Source organism: Microtus pennsylvanicus, chromosome 10 (genome assembly GCF_037038515.1).
Source record: "Microtus pennsylvanicus isolate mMicPen1 chromosome 10, mMicPen1.hap1, whole genome shotgun sequence".
In the NCBI taxonomy this organism is placed as follows: domain Eukaryota; kingdom Metazoa; phylum Chordata; class Mammalia; order Rodentia; family Cricetidae; genus Microtus; species Microtus pennsylvanicus.
The window spans coordinates 6,952,327-6,967,316 of NC_134588.1; the positions used below are offsets into that span (position 1 = coordinate 6,952,327).

At 40.4% G+C, this 14,990-nt stretch overlaps 1 protein-coding gene across 2 annotated transcripts in view; it reads right to left on the minus strand.

The window, feature by feature from the left end:
* Cdh20 (cadherin 20) overlaps positions 1-14,990 on the minus strand; it is a 244,441-nt gene that overhangs the window by 40,405 nt on the left and 189,046 nt on the right. For both annotated transcript variants that reach the window (XM_075987654.1, XM_075987655.1), the window contains 4 exons: positions 11,748-12,042; positions 11,138-11,257; positions 8,750-8,917; positions 3,869-4,056 (listed from right to left, as the gene is read on the minus strand). In XM_075987654.1, coding sequence (XP_075843769.1) covers positions 3,869-4,056; positions 8,750-8,917; positions 11,138-11,257; positions 11,748-12,042 — 771 coding nt within the window. The remainder of the gene's footprint in view (positions 1-3,868; positions 4,057-8,749; positions 8,918-11,137; positions 11,258-11,747; positions 12,043-14,990) is intronic.

Consider the following 14,990-nt stretch of genomic DNA (forward strand, 5'->3'; position numbering starts at 1 on the left):
CTGTGCTGGATTAAACATAGGCTGCCACAACTGCCCACTTTTTTAGTAGGTTCTGGGGAACTCTGGTATTTATGCTTTATTCACTGATCCAGCTCCTTAGGCCATAAATTCAGTTTTAAAAAAAGTTTAATCTGTGTTAGGAGATTAAGGTGGGATTTCCCTCTGTATGCTGTGATTATGTTTTATTGCCATTAGTTAATAAAGAAGCTGTTTCTGCCAGTGGCTTAGCAGAATAGAACAAGGCAGGAATTCCAAGCAGATAGATAAAACCTGAGAAAACTTAAAAATAAATTCTAGATACACACACACACACACACACACGGTTTAACACAGTTTCTTGGTAGCCACATTTTTTTCCAATGGGCTCTATTTGCTGGTGGTAAGCAAGGGTGCTATGGCTCCTTTAAGAGAGGCCTTCCTGATTCAGCATTAGCAGCAAAAAATAAAAAAGAAAAGAAAGAAAAGAAAAGAAAAAGAAAAAAATGTAGCTTATATGTAGGAGCCTAGCCTGTTTGGATGCTCACCTTCCTAGACCTAGATGGAGGGGGGGAGGACCTTGGACTTCTCACAGGGCAGGGAACCCTGACTGCTCTTCGGACTGGAGAGGGAGGGGGAGGGGAGTGGGGGTGGGGAGTGGGGGAAGGGGAGGGAAAAGGGAGGCGGGGAGGAGGCAGAAATTTTTAATAAAAACATATTGAAAAAAAAAAAGAAATGGCATCTTCTTGGTTTGTGCTAGTTTCATGAACAGCTCTGACTCTTTCAGGAGGCCAAACACTTGAATGAGATTTGTGGGTAGCATGCTACAAGTTAGTTCATGACAGCATAGGCCAACTGTTTACCTGGGTTGAGGGGGTAAGGACGACTCCCACCTGGCAGTCTCAGAGTGAATGGAGCTCTGCCTTGTTGGATTGGGTGGAACCCAAAGAAGCCTTAGTCCTAACCATGCTGCTTAGTATTTTAAGAAGCAGTCCTGGTCAGAAAAGGATTACAGATACATAATAAAGACAAATTCAGATGAAAAAGACCTCTAAATGGGTCATAGTGTTGGATAAATGAGAGAGAGAAAAAATAGAAAAATAAAACAATGTCTTTAAAGAGACAGAGCACAAACAGTAAAAAGGAGTAAAAACAGTAAGCCACATAAAGATGGAAAATACACAGAGTTTGGATTATGTATACTATTGTGTTTTCTCTGATTTTTTTTTTTTTTACTGTGAATGAGCTAAGTACAGAGAGACATTTTATTGTCCAGGTTGCTAAGCTATATATATATATATATATATATATATATATATATATATATATATATATACACACACATACATATATATACATATATATGTATATATACATATATATATGTATATATACATATATATTTATATAGTATCTTGACTTCAAAATTTGAGTCTAAAGATATGTTGCTTTGGAAAAGAGGTTCTGCTTTTGTTTCCACAGAGGTTGAGAACCTGTGGATTCCTACCAGACTAATGTCGTTTGATGAACCAAGATCCCCTGAAAGGTCTCTGTGAACCCCAAAATTACTTCACCCAACAAAAAGCAGGAAGTAGTTTGGAGAGAACTATTCCCAAATACTGTTTATAAATGTTTGTTTACATTTAAAATGGGATTTGCTCTAGAGATGAATACTTTGTACTGTTATGGATCTTGGTCTATTGATACAAATTTAAAGTCAAATTTCTTATATATATTTCTGCTCTTATTTAAGGTATTGTGCTTGTGTAGTTCATTTAAAAATGTAGCTTATAATTAAGAAATACAGGTTAATGCATAGTAATTTGTATTAGTCAAGCTTATATTCACATTAGGCTTTCTAGATGTACAGAGACTTCAGATGGACAGTTATTCCTCAAACTGTTCAAATACTAACAGAACATGGCATTTAAAATGTTTTAAGAACTTAGGACTTCACTCGGGAGGCAGAGGCAGGAGGATCTCTGTGAATTCGAGGCCAGCCTGGTCTACAAGAGCTAGTTCCAGGACAGGAACCAAAAGCCACGGAGAAACCCTGTCTCGAAAAGTCAAAAAAAAAAAAAAAAGAAAGAAAAGAAAAGAAAAAAAGAACTTAGGACTTTTTGTGACTATGAAACTCATCTGCTCCTGGCAGCACCAATCTACATCAAGAGGATGATGGGTATCAAAGAGGCTTATTATTGAGTTTGCTAGCCATTTGGGCAAGAAACTGCTCTTGCCTGGATTTTATGCTGCATGAATGGGACATGCAGGACCCACAAAAAATAACTGCTTAACTTGCCTAAGGCAAGGCAATCCTTCAGGGTTCCAGATTCATGAAAGAGTCTGCCAAGTATATTGGATATACAGGACAAACAAGAAAGTGACTGACAAACTGCCAATATAAGTGGAACTATCTTTGAAATTTTCTGCTTCATGGAAAAGTCTGCCAGATACTATGTGCCTGTAGGTTGAAGATGAATGCTCCAATGTTACAGAAGAACTTTGGGTAACTATCCAGGCAGCAAGATGTCTCTATCAATTCTAGAATTTTGGAAATTGCTTACAATGCACTTTCTGTTTATTTAGGTAATATTAGAACCTTGTAGGGTCTTTGAAGAGTTGAAGACAGATAGTTAAAGTTTTCCCAGATATGATAAAGGATAAATTAGATATAAGAGCTAGCTAGAAATATGCCTAACTGATTGGCCAAGCAGTATTTTAATTAATACAGTTTCTGTGTGGTTATTTCGGGACTGGGTGGCTGGGAATGAACAAGGAGCCTCTGGCAGCAGGAGATGGTTTAGGTAGTAAAATAATTGCCACACAATCATAGAGACCTTAGCTGGATCCCAAGCATCCGTGTAAAAGCCAGGCCAAGTGATGTATAATTAAGAAATACAAGTTAATGCATAGTCAGTCATTTGTAATAAACCCAGTGCTAATGAGGCAAAGGCAGGAGCATTTCCAGGGTTAGCAAATCAACCTCTTTCCTCTGCATGCATCTACACAAATGTGTATGTGCATAAACACTTGTACACATGTGTATACATATATTGCACACACACACAAAACAAAAATTAAAATAGGAGAAATTTACCTTCCATTTATTGAATTTATCCATATGTGCTTTATGGCACATAAGAAATGAACATTTACCTTTAGGAAGCTTGGTACCTTGAGATGGAACAAAGAAGTTTTATGTTTGATAAAACTTTTCAAGTTTCATTTGCATTTATGGGTCTTCAAGAAGCAATTAAAAAGTACTATGTATTATTTATTAATAATAATATTATAGCTTGCTTTTCTATTTATGATAAACTAATGTAAAGATGTGGGATTCAAATATTGATTAAATCATTAACAACATTAGAGCATTAAGCTATAGCAGTTTAAGTGGCTAAGTAAAAGTGGCTTATTTGTAATGTATTTTAGTAACCCTTTCTATAAAATAATGCCACAGCCAGTGGTTTTGCCTCTAAGACCAAGCAGTAAGAGGTGTTTATTTATTAAGCTAATGAGGAAGAGTTATTTTTTAAATTGTGTGTATGTGTGTGTGTCTGTGTGTGTGTGTGTGTGTGTGTGTGAGAGAGAGAGAGAGAGAGAGAGAGAGAGAGAGAGGGAGGATGTGACTGGGTATGGGTGTACCAGTGCCATGCTGTCCTGTAGGGCTCAAAAGGAAAGCTTGTAGAAGTTTATTATCTTCTAGCAATGTAGGTTCTAGGTCATCAGGATTTTGTGGAAAATGCTTTTACCTGATGATTCATCTCATTGGTCCAGGAAAGAGATTTTATCAGAGGATAAAACAAAACATATCCTAATATACAACCACCCTTCACTAGCATTCCCCACGCAAAGTACCCTTGAAAATGATTTGAAAGGGAAATTAGATTACCTTCTTCACAGTTATGATGCCAACTTGGAAATTTGGGTCTGTATTAATATCAAAAGCATCTGCACCATCTCCATCCACAATAGTATATTTCATCTCTGCATTGATTCCTTCATCCAAGTCCTTGGCAAACACTCTCCCCACAGTGGAGCTAATTGGAGCTGACTCCAGCACACTCATCTGATAATGTTCTGTGAAGAAAAGCAGGAACATGTATTCATGATAATCTACCATTAAAAGTTTGCCTTATTATCACATATCAGGCATGCCATGTAAGCCATTTTTTTCCGTGGTTCATAAGTTAAAACTTAAGTTTTACAGTTTAAAATTTCAGTCCAGAGAGTGAAAGCATCCCCACCGCCTTATAGGCTGTGCTGAACGTTCAATAAGGAGAAGTTGAAATAGCTCCACGGAGCCCAAGAGTAAGACAGGGTAACAGTGGACCTCTCTTTGTTTCATTTATCCTTCAGTGTAGGAAGAAACTCCTTGCTTCCTCATTTTTAAGATGCCACATGAATGGGATATTTCTCTCAAAGCCATGCTTTTCCTTGTCAGCATGGGATAACAAAGCACATTTATTTCATCAGATTTCAAATGTCCTAATTTCCGTTTATGTTCTGGCCTGTGTGCTATGGTCCCATCTCTATAAACAGTGACCCGAGTGGATGGAGCCCTTTGAGCTCCATGTGTGGTACATCAACTTGTTTTCCATAGCTGTGGCTATCTGGATGCCTCTGCATGGGCTTTGTGTTCTAGTTCTAAACTCAAATACCGAAACCGGATCCCACATGTAGAGAAGCTCAGCATTGATAATGCCTTCCTTTGAGTTGATGCCCAGCATTGGTATGCCTTCCTTTTTGAGTTGATGCTCTTGTTCATAATCTTTATTTTTTAGCCTATTTTCACCTCTGTGAAGTTGTATATTTGAGAACTTACTTTTTTAGCAGTCCCAGGCTGGCTAACTAAATAACTAAAATCACACACATTTTCAATATTGTTTCAGTCTCTTATCAATTTTTTGTGTATATAGGCACGACTACATGAGTTTCTGTGTATCACATGCATCAGGTGCTTGCAGGCTACAGAGGCCATCCTATTCTCTGGAATTCGAATGACAATGGCTGTGAGTCATGAGCTGCTTGATGTGGGTATTGGGAACTGAACCAGAGTCATCTGCCAAAGCAGGAAGCACTCCTAGCTCCTGAGCCTTTCCATAGTTCCTCTTTTTTATTATGTAAAACTATGAGGAAGCCTGAGGCAAAGGAGCTGATGGCCCCCAAGGGTTGTGGGAGAAGAAGAAATGTTTGTTCCTCACAAGTATGAGTCAGGGACTCTCTACTGTGCCATGTGAATTTATCAATGGATTACACTTTTTTCCCCAGAAATTTTAGGCAAAACATACATGTACCTATAATCTTTTCAGAAAGGAAAGCTATCCTATGTGTTTTAACACAGTTATAAGTTCAGCATGTATTAGAATTTCTGCATGGCATTAGAAATAAATATCTTGCTGGGCAGTGGTAGCACATGCCTTTAATCCCAGCACTTGGGAGGCAGAGGCAGGCAGATCTCTGCGAGTTCAAGGCCAGCCTGTTTTACAAGAGCTAGTCCCAAGACAGGCACCAAAGCTATAGAGAAATCCTATCTCGAAAAACCAAAACAAACAAACAAACAAACAACAAAACAGAAGTAAATATCTTGAGCACATAATATTATTTTTCAATGTGGTTCAGTTAAAGATGATTAGGCTTGTTCAACATAAAAGAGTAGGTATGACATTTTGTCAGCATCTCACAGTTAGTTATGATAATATTTTTGAGAAAGAAGCTAAACGGATTTCCTACAATAGGGAATCAGAAGAACAGTAGAGCAGAAGCATTTAATTCAAGGTAGAGTTAAGAAATAATAATAATTATTATTATTTTTAATAATAATAATTATTTATTATTATTTTTAATAATAATAAATAGTTATATTTGAATAAAATTATTCAAATTTGACTTTCACAAATAAATGGAGAAATATTTAATAATGAATTAATTTATTTTGAAAAGTGCAAAAGTACTGTATTTTAGTGGAGAATGGTCTTAGAGCTTTGATTTGGGGGTAGGACTAAAGTCCCCATCTTCACTGTATTGTGTAATATTCTAAGGAGCTTCCATGCCTGGAGGAACATGTGACTATATCCACAAGGGTCCGGATCTCTAAACTGTTGAGCTTTGCAGTTCCTTGGCTCTTCTGCTTCCCATTCTGCCTTCATCAGGGATACATATTTAGTGTCGTATTTGAAAAGTTCAATAATTCAGAATATTCAGAACCCACAGTGTTTATGTGGGACACACAACACGAGTCATTTGTGAATGAATATGGAACTCAGGATCAGTAAAGCTGCACCCATCGCTCCATATGGAAGTTTATACTGCACTCTGATTGGTAAACTAGTCATCTTAGTAACTCGCTCATTTGTATCATTGCAAAACATTTGCCTGATAGCCTGCCTTTTGTATTCCATGAATGGCCATGGTGACTTTGTGTATTCCATTTGCACACAGCTGAAAGACCCTCTGGACCCCCCTCCCTCAGAACCCGCAGCTAGCCTGCTCCCATGAGAACATCCTGTTTGTTTGAAAGATTTTCAGGACCTGCAGTCAGCTATACCATGAGAACATCCTGTTTGCTTGAGACCCTCAGGACCCCCTCAGGACCTGCAGCTAGCCTGCTCTCATGAGAACACCCCGGTTTGCTTAGCAAAACAGGATACCTGAGGTCAGGACCCCTAGCTGCAAAACAGAATATCTGTGGCCATACATCTGTGCTGGGAGGGGAACCGAACGTTTGGGGGGGGGGGGAACCATATGTGCCCCTTGCCTCATTCCAACCTACCAATGGGATTCCTGTAACCATGCATCTGCTTTTGTATGCTTGCTTCTGCCCGCCCTTTTTCCTATAAAAAGACCTTCACCCAGTCTGCAGGCCCGCAAGTCCTCTGAATAGACTTTGCCGCCCGCAGGTACCTGTGTACACCCAATAAAGAAACCTCATGCTGTTTGCAGCCAGTGGTCTCGGACTGTTCTTTGGCTTCAGGGGTCTCCTCCTGAGGGAAGGTCCTCTCTGAGGGTCTTTCAACAACTATTTGAGCTCTCTTTATTTACATAAATGAAATAAAAGTCATTTTGATTCAGCTGGTTCAAAATGCAAGCTATTCAGCTAATAGTCTGAATTTATTCTGTTTGTAATTTAGGTGTGTGTGTGTGTGTGTGTGTGTGTGTTTGCGCATACACGCGCACGTGCATGTGTGTATACTTGTGTGCAGAAGCCAGAAGTAAACCTTATGTGTTGTTCCTTAGGTGCCTTTCCCCTTGTTTTGATCGAGGGTTTCTCACTGGCCTGTAATTTACTGTATATTATGTTAAGTATGTTAAGAACATGGAGCAGGGAATCCAGGGAATCTACTCTTTTCTGACATCCCAGCCTGGGGATTACAAAAGGGTACCAGCATTGCTAGCGTGGATTCTTGGACTGTACTTGGGTCCTCATGCTCATGCTTGCAGAACAAGCTCTTGAATGATCGAGCTGTTTCCTCAGCCCCATTTTTGGGTTTTAGTTTTTGTTTGTTTCCCCCCTTTCCTTGCTAAGTGTTCAACCTGGAATTGTGTCTGCTGTTTCTCCAGTTTCTTCCCTTCTGGCACTCACTTTCAAGGTCACATCTTCATTCCTTAAGGACATTCAAGCTGATTGCTTTGCTGTCACTTCATATTCAAATCTGAATTTGTCTTCCCCTGCCTGCCACTAGTTCCATTATGTATTCTCTACTCTGTCAGCAGTACAGTGGTACAGTCCTGCTCCAGATTAAAAGTGGTGTCCTGTTTGACGAACCCTCAGCTGTGCTTCCTCTAGCCAGGAGAGTGAGAGTCAGGAGCCCATACTTACTTTTTCCTGTGCTGTGTGCTTTCCCCCATGCCCACCCCTGTCTTTTTCTGTGTGTAGAAATAAATAAATAAATAAATGTGTATATGTGTGTGTGTGTGTACACACATATATTGTATATTGCATCCCTAGGTAGTATCTCAACTTGATAGTTCATTTTGGCGTGTTGTGTTTTCTTTTCTGCTAGTGTAAATCCTTTCTCTTCTTTAGTCTTCTGTTTAAGTCTCATTACCCTGTGAGACCTTCATTCATTTTTCACTTGTTGAGAACAAGTAGCAAACTCACGTGCATTGCACAAACTGTTCCACGACACTTTAGTCTTTCCCAGCTGTAGAATTAGTCAACATAAGAATCTACTCAATCTGCACCATTTATGAACCCACAAGTGACCCACCAAACATTCCTTATTGGTTTCCCCCTCTATAACAGGACATGTGCTCGCTGGGTGGATTTGAAGTTTGGGAGACAGGGGTTAGTATCTGTGTGCCCGAGCCTGGTGTCCCTACAGATCATGTATGGCACCGAGTTGTATATTGTTTGGTTACTGCTACAGCTCTGGCTGTCTCACAAAATGTGTTCTGAACTGGTGCCCATTTGGAAAATCATTTTCTTGAAAATGAGCTCTTGATGGAGATTAGTGGTCAAAAACAAATCTTACACATGATGATGATTTGTGACCCATGAAAATTTAACCCTATATGACAAATATTATGCTTAGTACTCAGTGTGCAGGTGGGTGATGTGGCCATCAGGTTAACAATATGGGGAAAAAAAGTCTAAGAAGATTTAACAGGGATGAAGTAGTGAAAAAAGAGTTGAGAAACACTGATTCAGTGATGGTTGATGGTTGTGGTGCAGAAAGATATTAATGAATGACATTTAATGCAAAGTAACAGTACCCCTAAACTCTGTGAGGTGCGGCTCCCTCTGGTCTGAGAGATATGTCTTGGTACTTACTCTGGGGAAAGCGGGGTGGGTTATCATTGACATCAGAGAGGGTGATGTTGACTGTTGTAGTCCCAGCTAATCCGCCAAGCTGCCCTCCCATATCCTTGGCTTGGATGATTACTTCATAGTATTCTTTGGCTTCTCTGTCCATGTTCATGAGTGCTGTTCTGATTACACCTGCAGGATAGGAATTGTTTTAAAAAGCAAACTGGCAAAGCAGGTCTTCTGAGGATGCGTGTGTGCTTGTTTCCTTTGTGTATGTAAATACCTAATACCAAGATGCACAGCGCCTATTTTTATTAAACGTGTGGTTAAAATCCCAGCTTCAGAAAAGCACCGTGTGAAACAAAGGACCAAGAAATAGACAGCCATCAGGAAAGGCCCAGAGGCTGTGTCCTTGGCAACGTTACTGAAGCAGAACAGGAGGTGGCAGCAGTGGTTTTCCTACAGACTCCAGGACATGCCTGCTAAGGCGGTGTATTTACCTGGGATTTGAGTACAGGAAACAAAGCTCCATGTGTCTACAAATCTGTGATTCTAGATAATTTCCCTGCTCCTTCTGCCTTCAGCCCTAGAGCCCTGGTAGTGTGGATGACTTTCTAGAAACTGTCTCCTAGAGTGTTTCCCTGCTTCCCCCCTGCCGGGAAGGAGGGATGAAAAGGATTAGACTCCCTTTGTTTACAGTCGCTGTTCTCTTTTCCTCTGCTTACTTCTGTGCCTCGAGTTCCTCAAGCAGGAAGGGCACAGAGACTGTGTGTTGTTTATTTTTGCCATGCATAAAGGATTAACTTCCCCAGACAGTTCAGAGGAGAAGCAGCATGAAGGTGTGGTGACTGGATTTCACTAAGAAGAGAGGTCTAAACCATATGCAGCGACATGTAGATTCTAATCTGCCAGGGATGTTTAGAGTTTTATCTCCTTTTTAACCTCCAGTTTAGGAAGTCTGGCTTTCCTACACTTGCAGGGAAGGTTAAGGCCTGTTGTTACAGGGTTCTGACACAGCCTGTGACTAAACTGGCATCCTGCAGGGCAAGGCAAGCCTGTGGGACAGCACCCTGCCTCAGTTTCCTCCAGTGATGGATGTGGTGTAGTCACTGATGTTGTCCTAAAAGGAAATGTGCTTGGACAAAGCAATGACAATCGCCTCATGTATTTTTGACCTTAACACTGTTGACGCCCCTCATGGGCATTGTCAGAATAATGTACACTCCTTCCGAGGATGTAAAGGACACACGACCCTGTTTCTGCCTGGAGTTTTCTTCCCTGCGGGCATCCCTTCATTCGTCCCCTTCCCTGTTCATAGAATTACTGAAGCTTCTGCTTTATAGACATTTCTAGCTCTTTCCTCCTACTAATTTACACTCTCTCACTTTCTACCTTTATGATACCATTTTCTGAATGCTGGGCTACCTTGAGGACATATAGGAAAGAAAATTCTCCCAGTAATAACAGATATATATTTCTTTTCTATCAGAAAAGGAGGTGACTTTGACTGTTCACTGGTGACTTAGGCCCTGTGGTTGTTTCTTTGCTCAAGTTCTGCCTCTTAGGTCGGCTTTCCCTCCGTAAAGTGGGAGCAATAATACTTCCTATTGGGAGGTTAAAAATGGTAACGTTTATGAAAGTGCTTGGCGAAGGAGAAACCCTGGCTCAGTAACAGTAACAGTAGCTATTCTGCCCAATACAGACACCAAAGTGATTTCCCTTGGGATAAAACATGAATCCTGTAGTCAAAGCCGTAGGCTTCCCAGTCTCTCCTCTTCTGCCATGCTGCCTCTTATCAGTTCTGTTCTCTTTGCATCCCCTGTTGGAGGAATGACCTCCAACAGGCTCTGCCTTTCTGGGGACCATATTCATGTGCTCTTGCCTGTCTCATCAAAACCCACTTGCCTGGTAGTCATACACTCTGCCCTTGTCTTTTGCTTAGCAAGGATTGGCCCAGTAGATAAAACGTTGTGGGTATATCAGTAACCACAGGAACTTGGTTAGCACTTGAATGAATCGTGATGGTCAGCTGAATGATTGCCCAGAAGGCTCTGTGAGTCTAACTATAGAGCAAGCCCAGGTGAGTGTGGCTTGCTTTGGTCTTGATGGAGTTATAGAAGACCTTAAACCTTGGTAAATAAATATAGACATGGGAGTTTTGGGGAGGTAATGAAGAGACAATTTCTGTAGGCAGGGCTTTAGTGTTGCTCAGCAATCCATGAACACTGTCTCACCCTTCCCATACCCAACACTTCCAATGTGCTCTCATAATCCTAAAGATTATGACAGTCTTTTCTGTGTAATACATTTCCTGGAGAGTCCTTGAAAAGATGAGTTGGGTCTGTCCTAAGAAGGAAACACAAGGATTATTCAATAAACAATCACCTCTGCCTTGACACTTGTACTATATACCTGTTTTGGAGTCCACAGAAAAATACGGTTGGCCCTGGAGAATGCTATACACTACCCGGGCACTGTTGCCATAGGTTGGGTCATCAGCATCTGTGGCTGTCACTTGGATAACAGAGGTACCTGAGGGAGAGAAGTGGGAGAAATCTATTCAAGCAGTTATAAAGAGCTGGTATATCCTGAATGGTCAACCTTAAAACATTTTGCAGATATTATGCTTGCTTCTTTGGGAGAGTTTTCTTCCTAGATCAAGCCTCTTGTTACTCATTGGGGTGTTTAAATTCTTAGTAACCAGTAAAAGTAACACTGACTATGTAGTCTTCTTTGTTCATTGGTAACAGCCAGTATTAACCCTTAGCAACCAAATATATGCTATTAGCCATCTAATTCATAGTTTATTCTTAAGGAATCAGAACTGGAAGAGACTGGGAGATTTATTATGCTTAATGTGGTGGCTTCAAAAAGCTGCATAACGTCCTACCCACTGAACAAGTTAGTGGTCATCTTGGTTTCACTTTTATGATTTCTGCACATTTTCTGCTCTATGTGTACACAATAGGGTCACCTAGAGTGTGTCTACTGTTTGTGAAGAATCAGTGCATCCCCACCTTACCTACTGGTGACATTTCTGGCACAGTGGCAATGTAAGGTCCATCGAGGAACTTGGGCTCATTGTCATTGATATCTTGGATTTTGATGATGAACTCTGACTCTGGCTCCATTGGTCGGCCTGTCCGCCTATCTAGGGCTTGAGCTCTTAAAGTGTATTGGGCTCTTTCTTCTCGGTCCAGCCTCTGAATGGCATGGATGTCTCCAGTGGTGTCATCAATAGTAAACACGATGCCTGCTCCTTCTCCTGAAAGGATGTATTTGATGGATCCATCTCCTCTGTCCATATCTGAATGAAGCTGGGGACAAAAGTACTGAAATTTCATTATGGACATACACAGGAGTAGGAAATAAATTGATTTCCACTTTTGTACAGATGTAAGACCTTCCTTTATCTAAGGATGTTCTTTCCACATTAGCTTTTAGAAAATCTTTCTGTAAATAACTACCATGCTTTAAAATGATAAGTAAAGGGAAATACAGTTTTCTATGTCATATTCAGTGGAGTTTTCTCTCCTACCTGCTAGTTCCTGAATAAATCATTCTGAGGCTTAATATGAGTGACAAGCTGTTTGGCCTATTAGCTCAGGCTTACAATTTAAATCAACCCATTTCTATTATTCTATATTATGCCATGAGGCCTGTGGCTTGTTACCTCACATCTTGCTTTTCCATTGGCTGCTGGCATCTCCCTGACTCTGCCTTCATTCTCCTCTATCTCTGCCTGGATTTCCTGCCTAGCTGTATTCTGCCCTGCCATAGCCCCAAACCAGCTTAAAAGATGATGAAGTGACCCATTAAAGAATTAAGACCAGGGACTACAAGATGCCTGATAATTTATACTTGTTTCTGGGACCCCATGATGGGAGGAGAGAACTGACTCTTTAAATTGTCTGTTGACTTCTGCACATAGGCCCCCACACATACACACATTAAATAAATATAATTGTAAAAAATTAAAGGTAAAGGCCATTATATATAGGAAGTAAAATGTGACTTTCATGGACTCCTGCAAAGCTTCAAGTTCTGAGACCCCCTAACTTTCTAGTTTCCTATTTAAGACTAAGTTTGTGTCAGGTATGGTTTAAGTGCTGATTGTGTGTGTGTGTGTGTGTGTGTGTGTGTGTTTTACAGCAGTATCTCTCTGAATTTGGAATCAGTTGATTCACTAAAATCTATGTGTGCATGGTTGAGTTAGGGGCTTGCTTCTGTGTTTATCTGATTATATTTTTCTCAAGTTGATTTAAAAAAATTATTTTATTTTTATATACATGGATGTTTTGCCAGTATGTATAACTGCACTATTTATGTCCCTGTTGCCTACAAAGGCCAGAAGAGAACATCAGATACCCTGAAACTGGAGTTACAGATGGTTGTGAGCCACTGTGTGTGCTAATAATCAAACCAGGGTCTTCTGGAAGAGCAGCCAGTTTTTTACTCCTGAGCTATCTCTCTAGTCCCATCTTCTCATATTCTTTTGTAATGATTTCTCCAAAGACATCTGGGAGTACCATTTTTACCTTGGCCTAGAAACATGTCTGTCTTGATAATCGCACATAATGTGTATAGACAGAAAGAATGCTGAGATTTTGTTTTATCTTATAGGCCTCCCCAAAAGAACCTGCAAAATCATTAAGTTTAGTTAGCGTTAGCACTGCTAACTCTGCTGCTGTCTATGTTCCCGCACTTGTACACTTCAGCACCAAGGATTAAATCATAAAACAGACAAGTGGTAGGCTGAATGCTGCAAGCTCAATATATCTGATATGAATATGGTTTATGTCAGTTATCAACTAAGTGTCCCTGTCATGAGGAAATATACTGTCTATAATCCTTAATTTTCCCATATTGTAGATGGAGAATAGCATTAATACTAAGGGTTACTGGGTCCATTAGAGATTAATGTATGTAAGGTACAGAACACCGTTCCTTTTCCATAGGAGGAAAGCTATAAATGGGGCCAATTACAGTGATGACATACCTGCTGAGAGAAAGGAATAAACATACCCGGCTCTTATCTGCTCTCTTCAAGCCTCCAGGAGTAAAAACTACCTAGAGCAAGAGACCTTGTTGCTATGCAGAGCCCAATGACCAGGGCCCCTAAAGCACTGGAGGGGCTCTGATCCTACTCCTGTGAGGATTAATGTGTAGGGACACTCAGGGGACACCTGACAGTGTAGTTACAGCCTCCTCAGACAGGGATGGCTTTAGAGATTGGGACTGGTTTGGAGCTAATCTTAGATTTATTCCTGGCCAAGTCATGCTGCCTGAGGATTGAAGCTATGCCTTATCTACAGAACGGAAAGAAGAGAATAAAAATCACCTAAAAATAGATTTGGACTTCTTTCTACTTAAAAGTATTCTATATAGAATATGACAGTCTCACATGTCTCTATTCCATATACATTGTTAACACTAAGGTCTCCTATTTATTCAGTTTAAAGAGCAAGGGGAAAAGCCTAGCACTTATTGTGTAGAAGTAAAAGACACTTAGTTTGGAACTGGGCACAAAGAAATGAAGATTATTTCCTTTGGAAATATGTTCCCCAGCACCATAGAACTGGAAGGAGAAAGACAAACGTTTCAGGAGTTTTTTAAATTATGAGATTAAAAGAAAAACTACATCTGTATATTTCCATACATAATTTTAAGAGATATGACATTTGACTTGCAATAGGACAGGTCAAGTTATGACAAGTTATAATGGACACAGAGCTTGATACATTAAGCACACGGTACCATAACAGACCACATGTAATTGGCCTGCATTTAGTGTTGGCTTAAACAAGAGAAACCGAAGCTAGCACTGCTGAGGGGCAACCATGCTTCCTACGGTTGATGAGGCTTACTGGGGTCAAATGGGGTCAGTGCTGAAGCTCACAGCCCTTCTCTGGCTTCCCTCTATATGAGAAGATACTGAAGAATCTTGGTAGAGAGTTCTCTGGAGGAGGAGACTATGTAATCCTCTTGGTAAGTACTCTGGCCTGTAGCAGGTTGTACAGGCTGAGGCTAAAGCTTTTGCAGGAGCCTTATGTCACCTTCCTTTTAAGGAATAGTATCTTGCAGGTTGCTTCTGAGTGTGTCTACTGCTTTTCAAGGTGTCCTTGTCAGTTTTGTTGTCAACTTGACACGCCGAGAAGAGCAGACCTCAGTTGAAGAATTGCCTTCAGCCAATGGCCTGTGGGAATCCATGTGGTTATTTTCTTGATTGCTTGTTCTTGTAGAATGGCCCAGACAACCGCTAGTG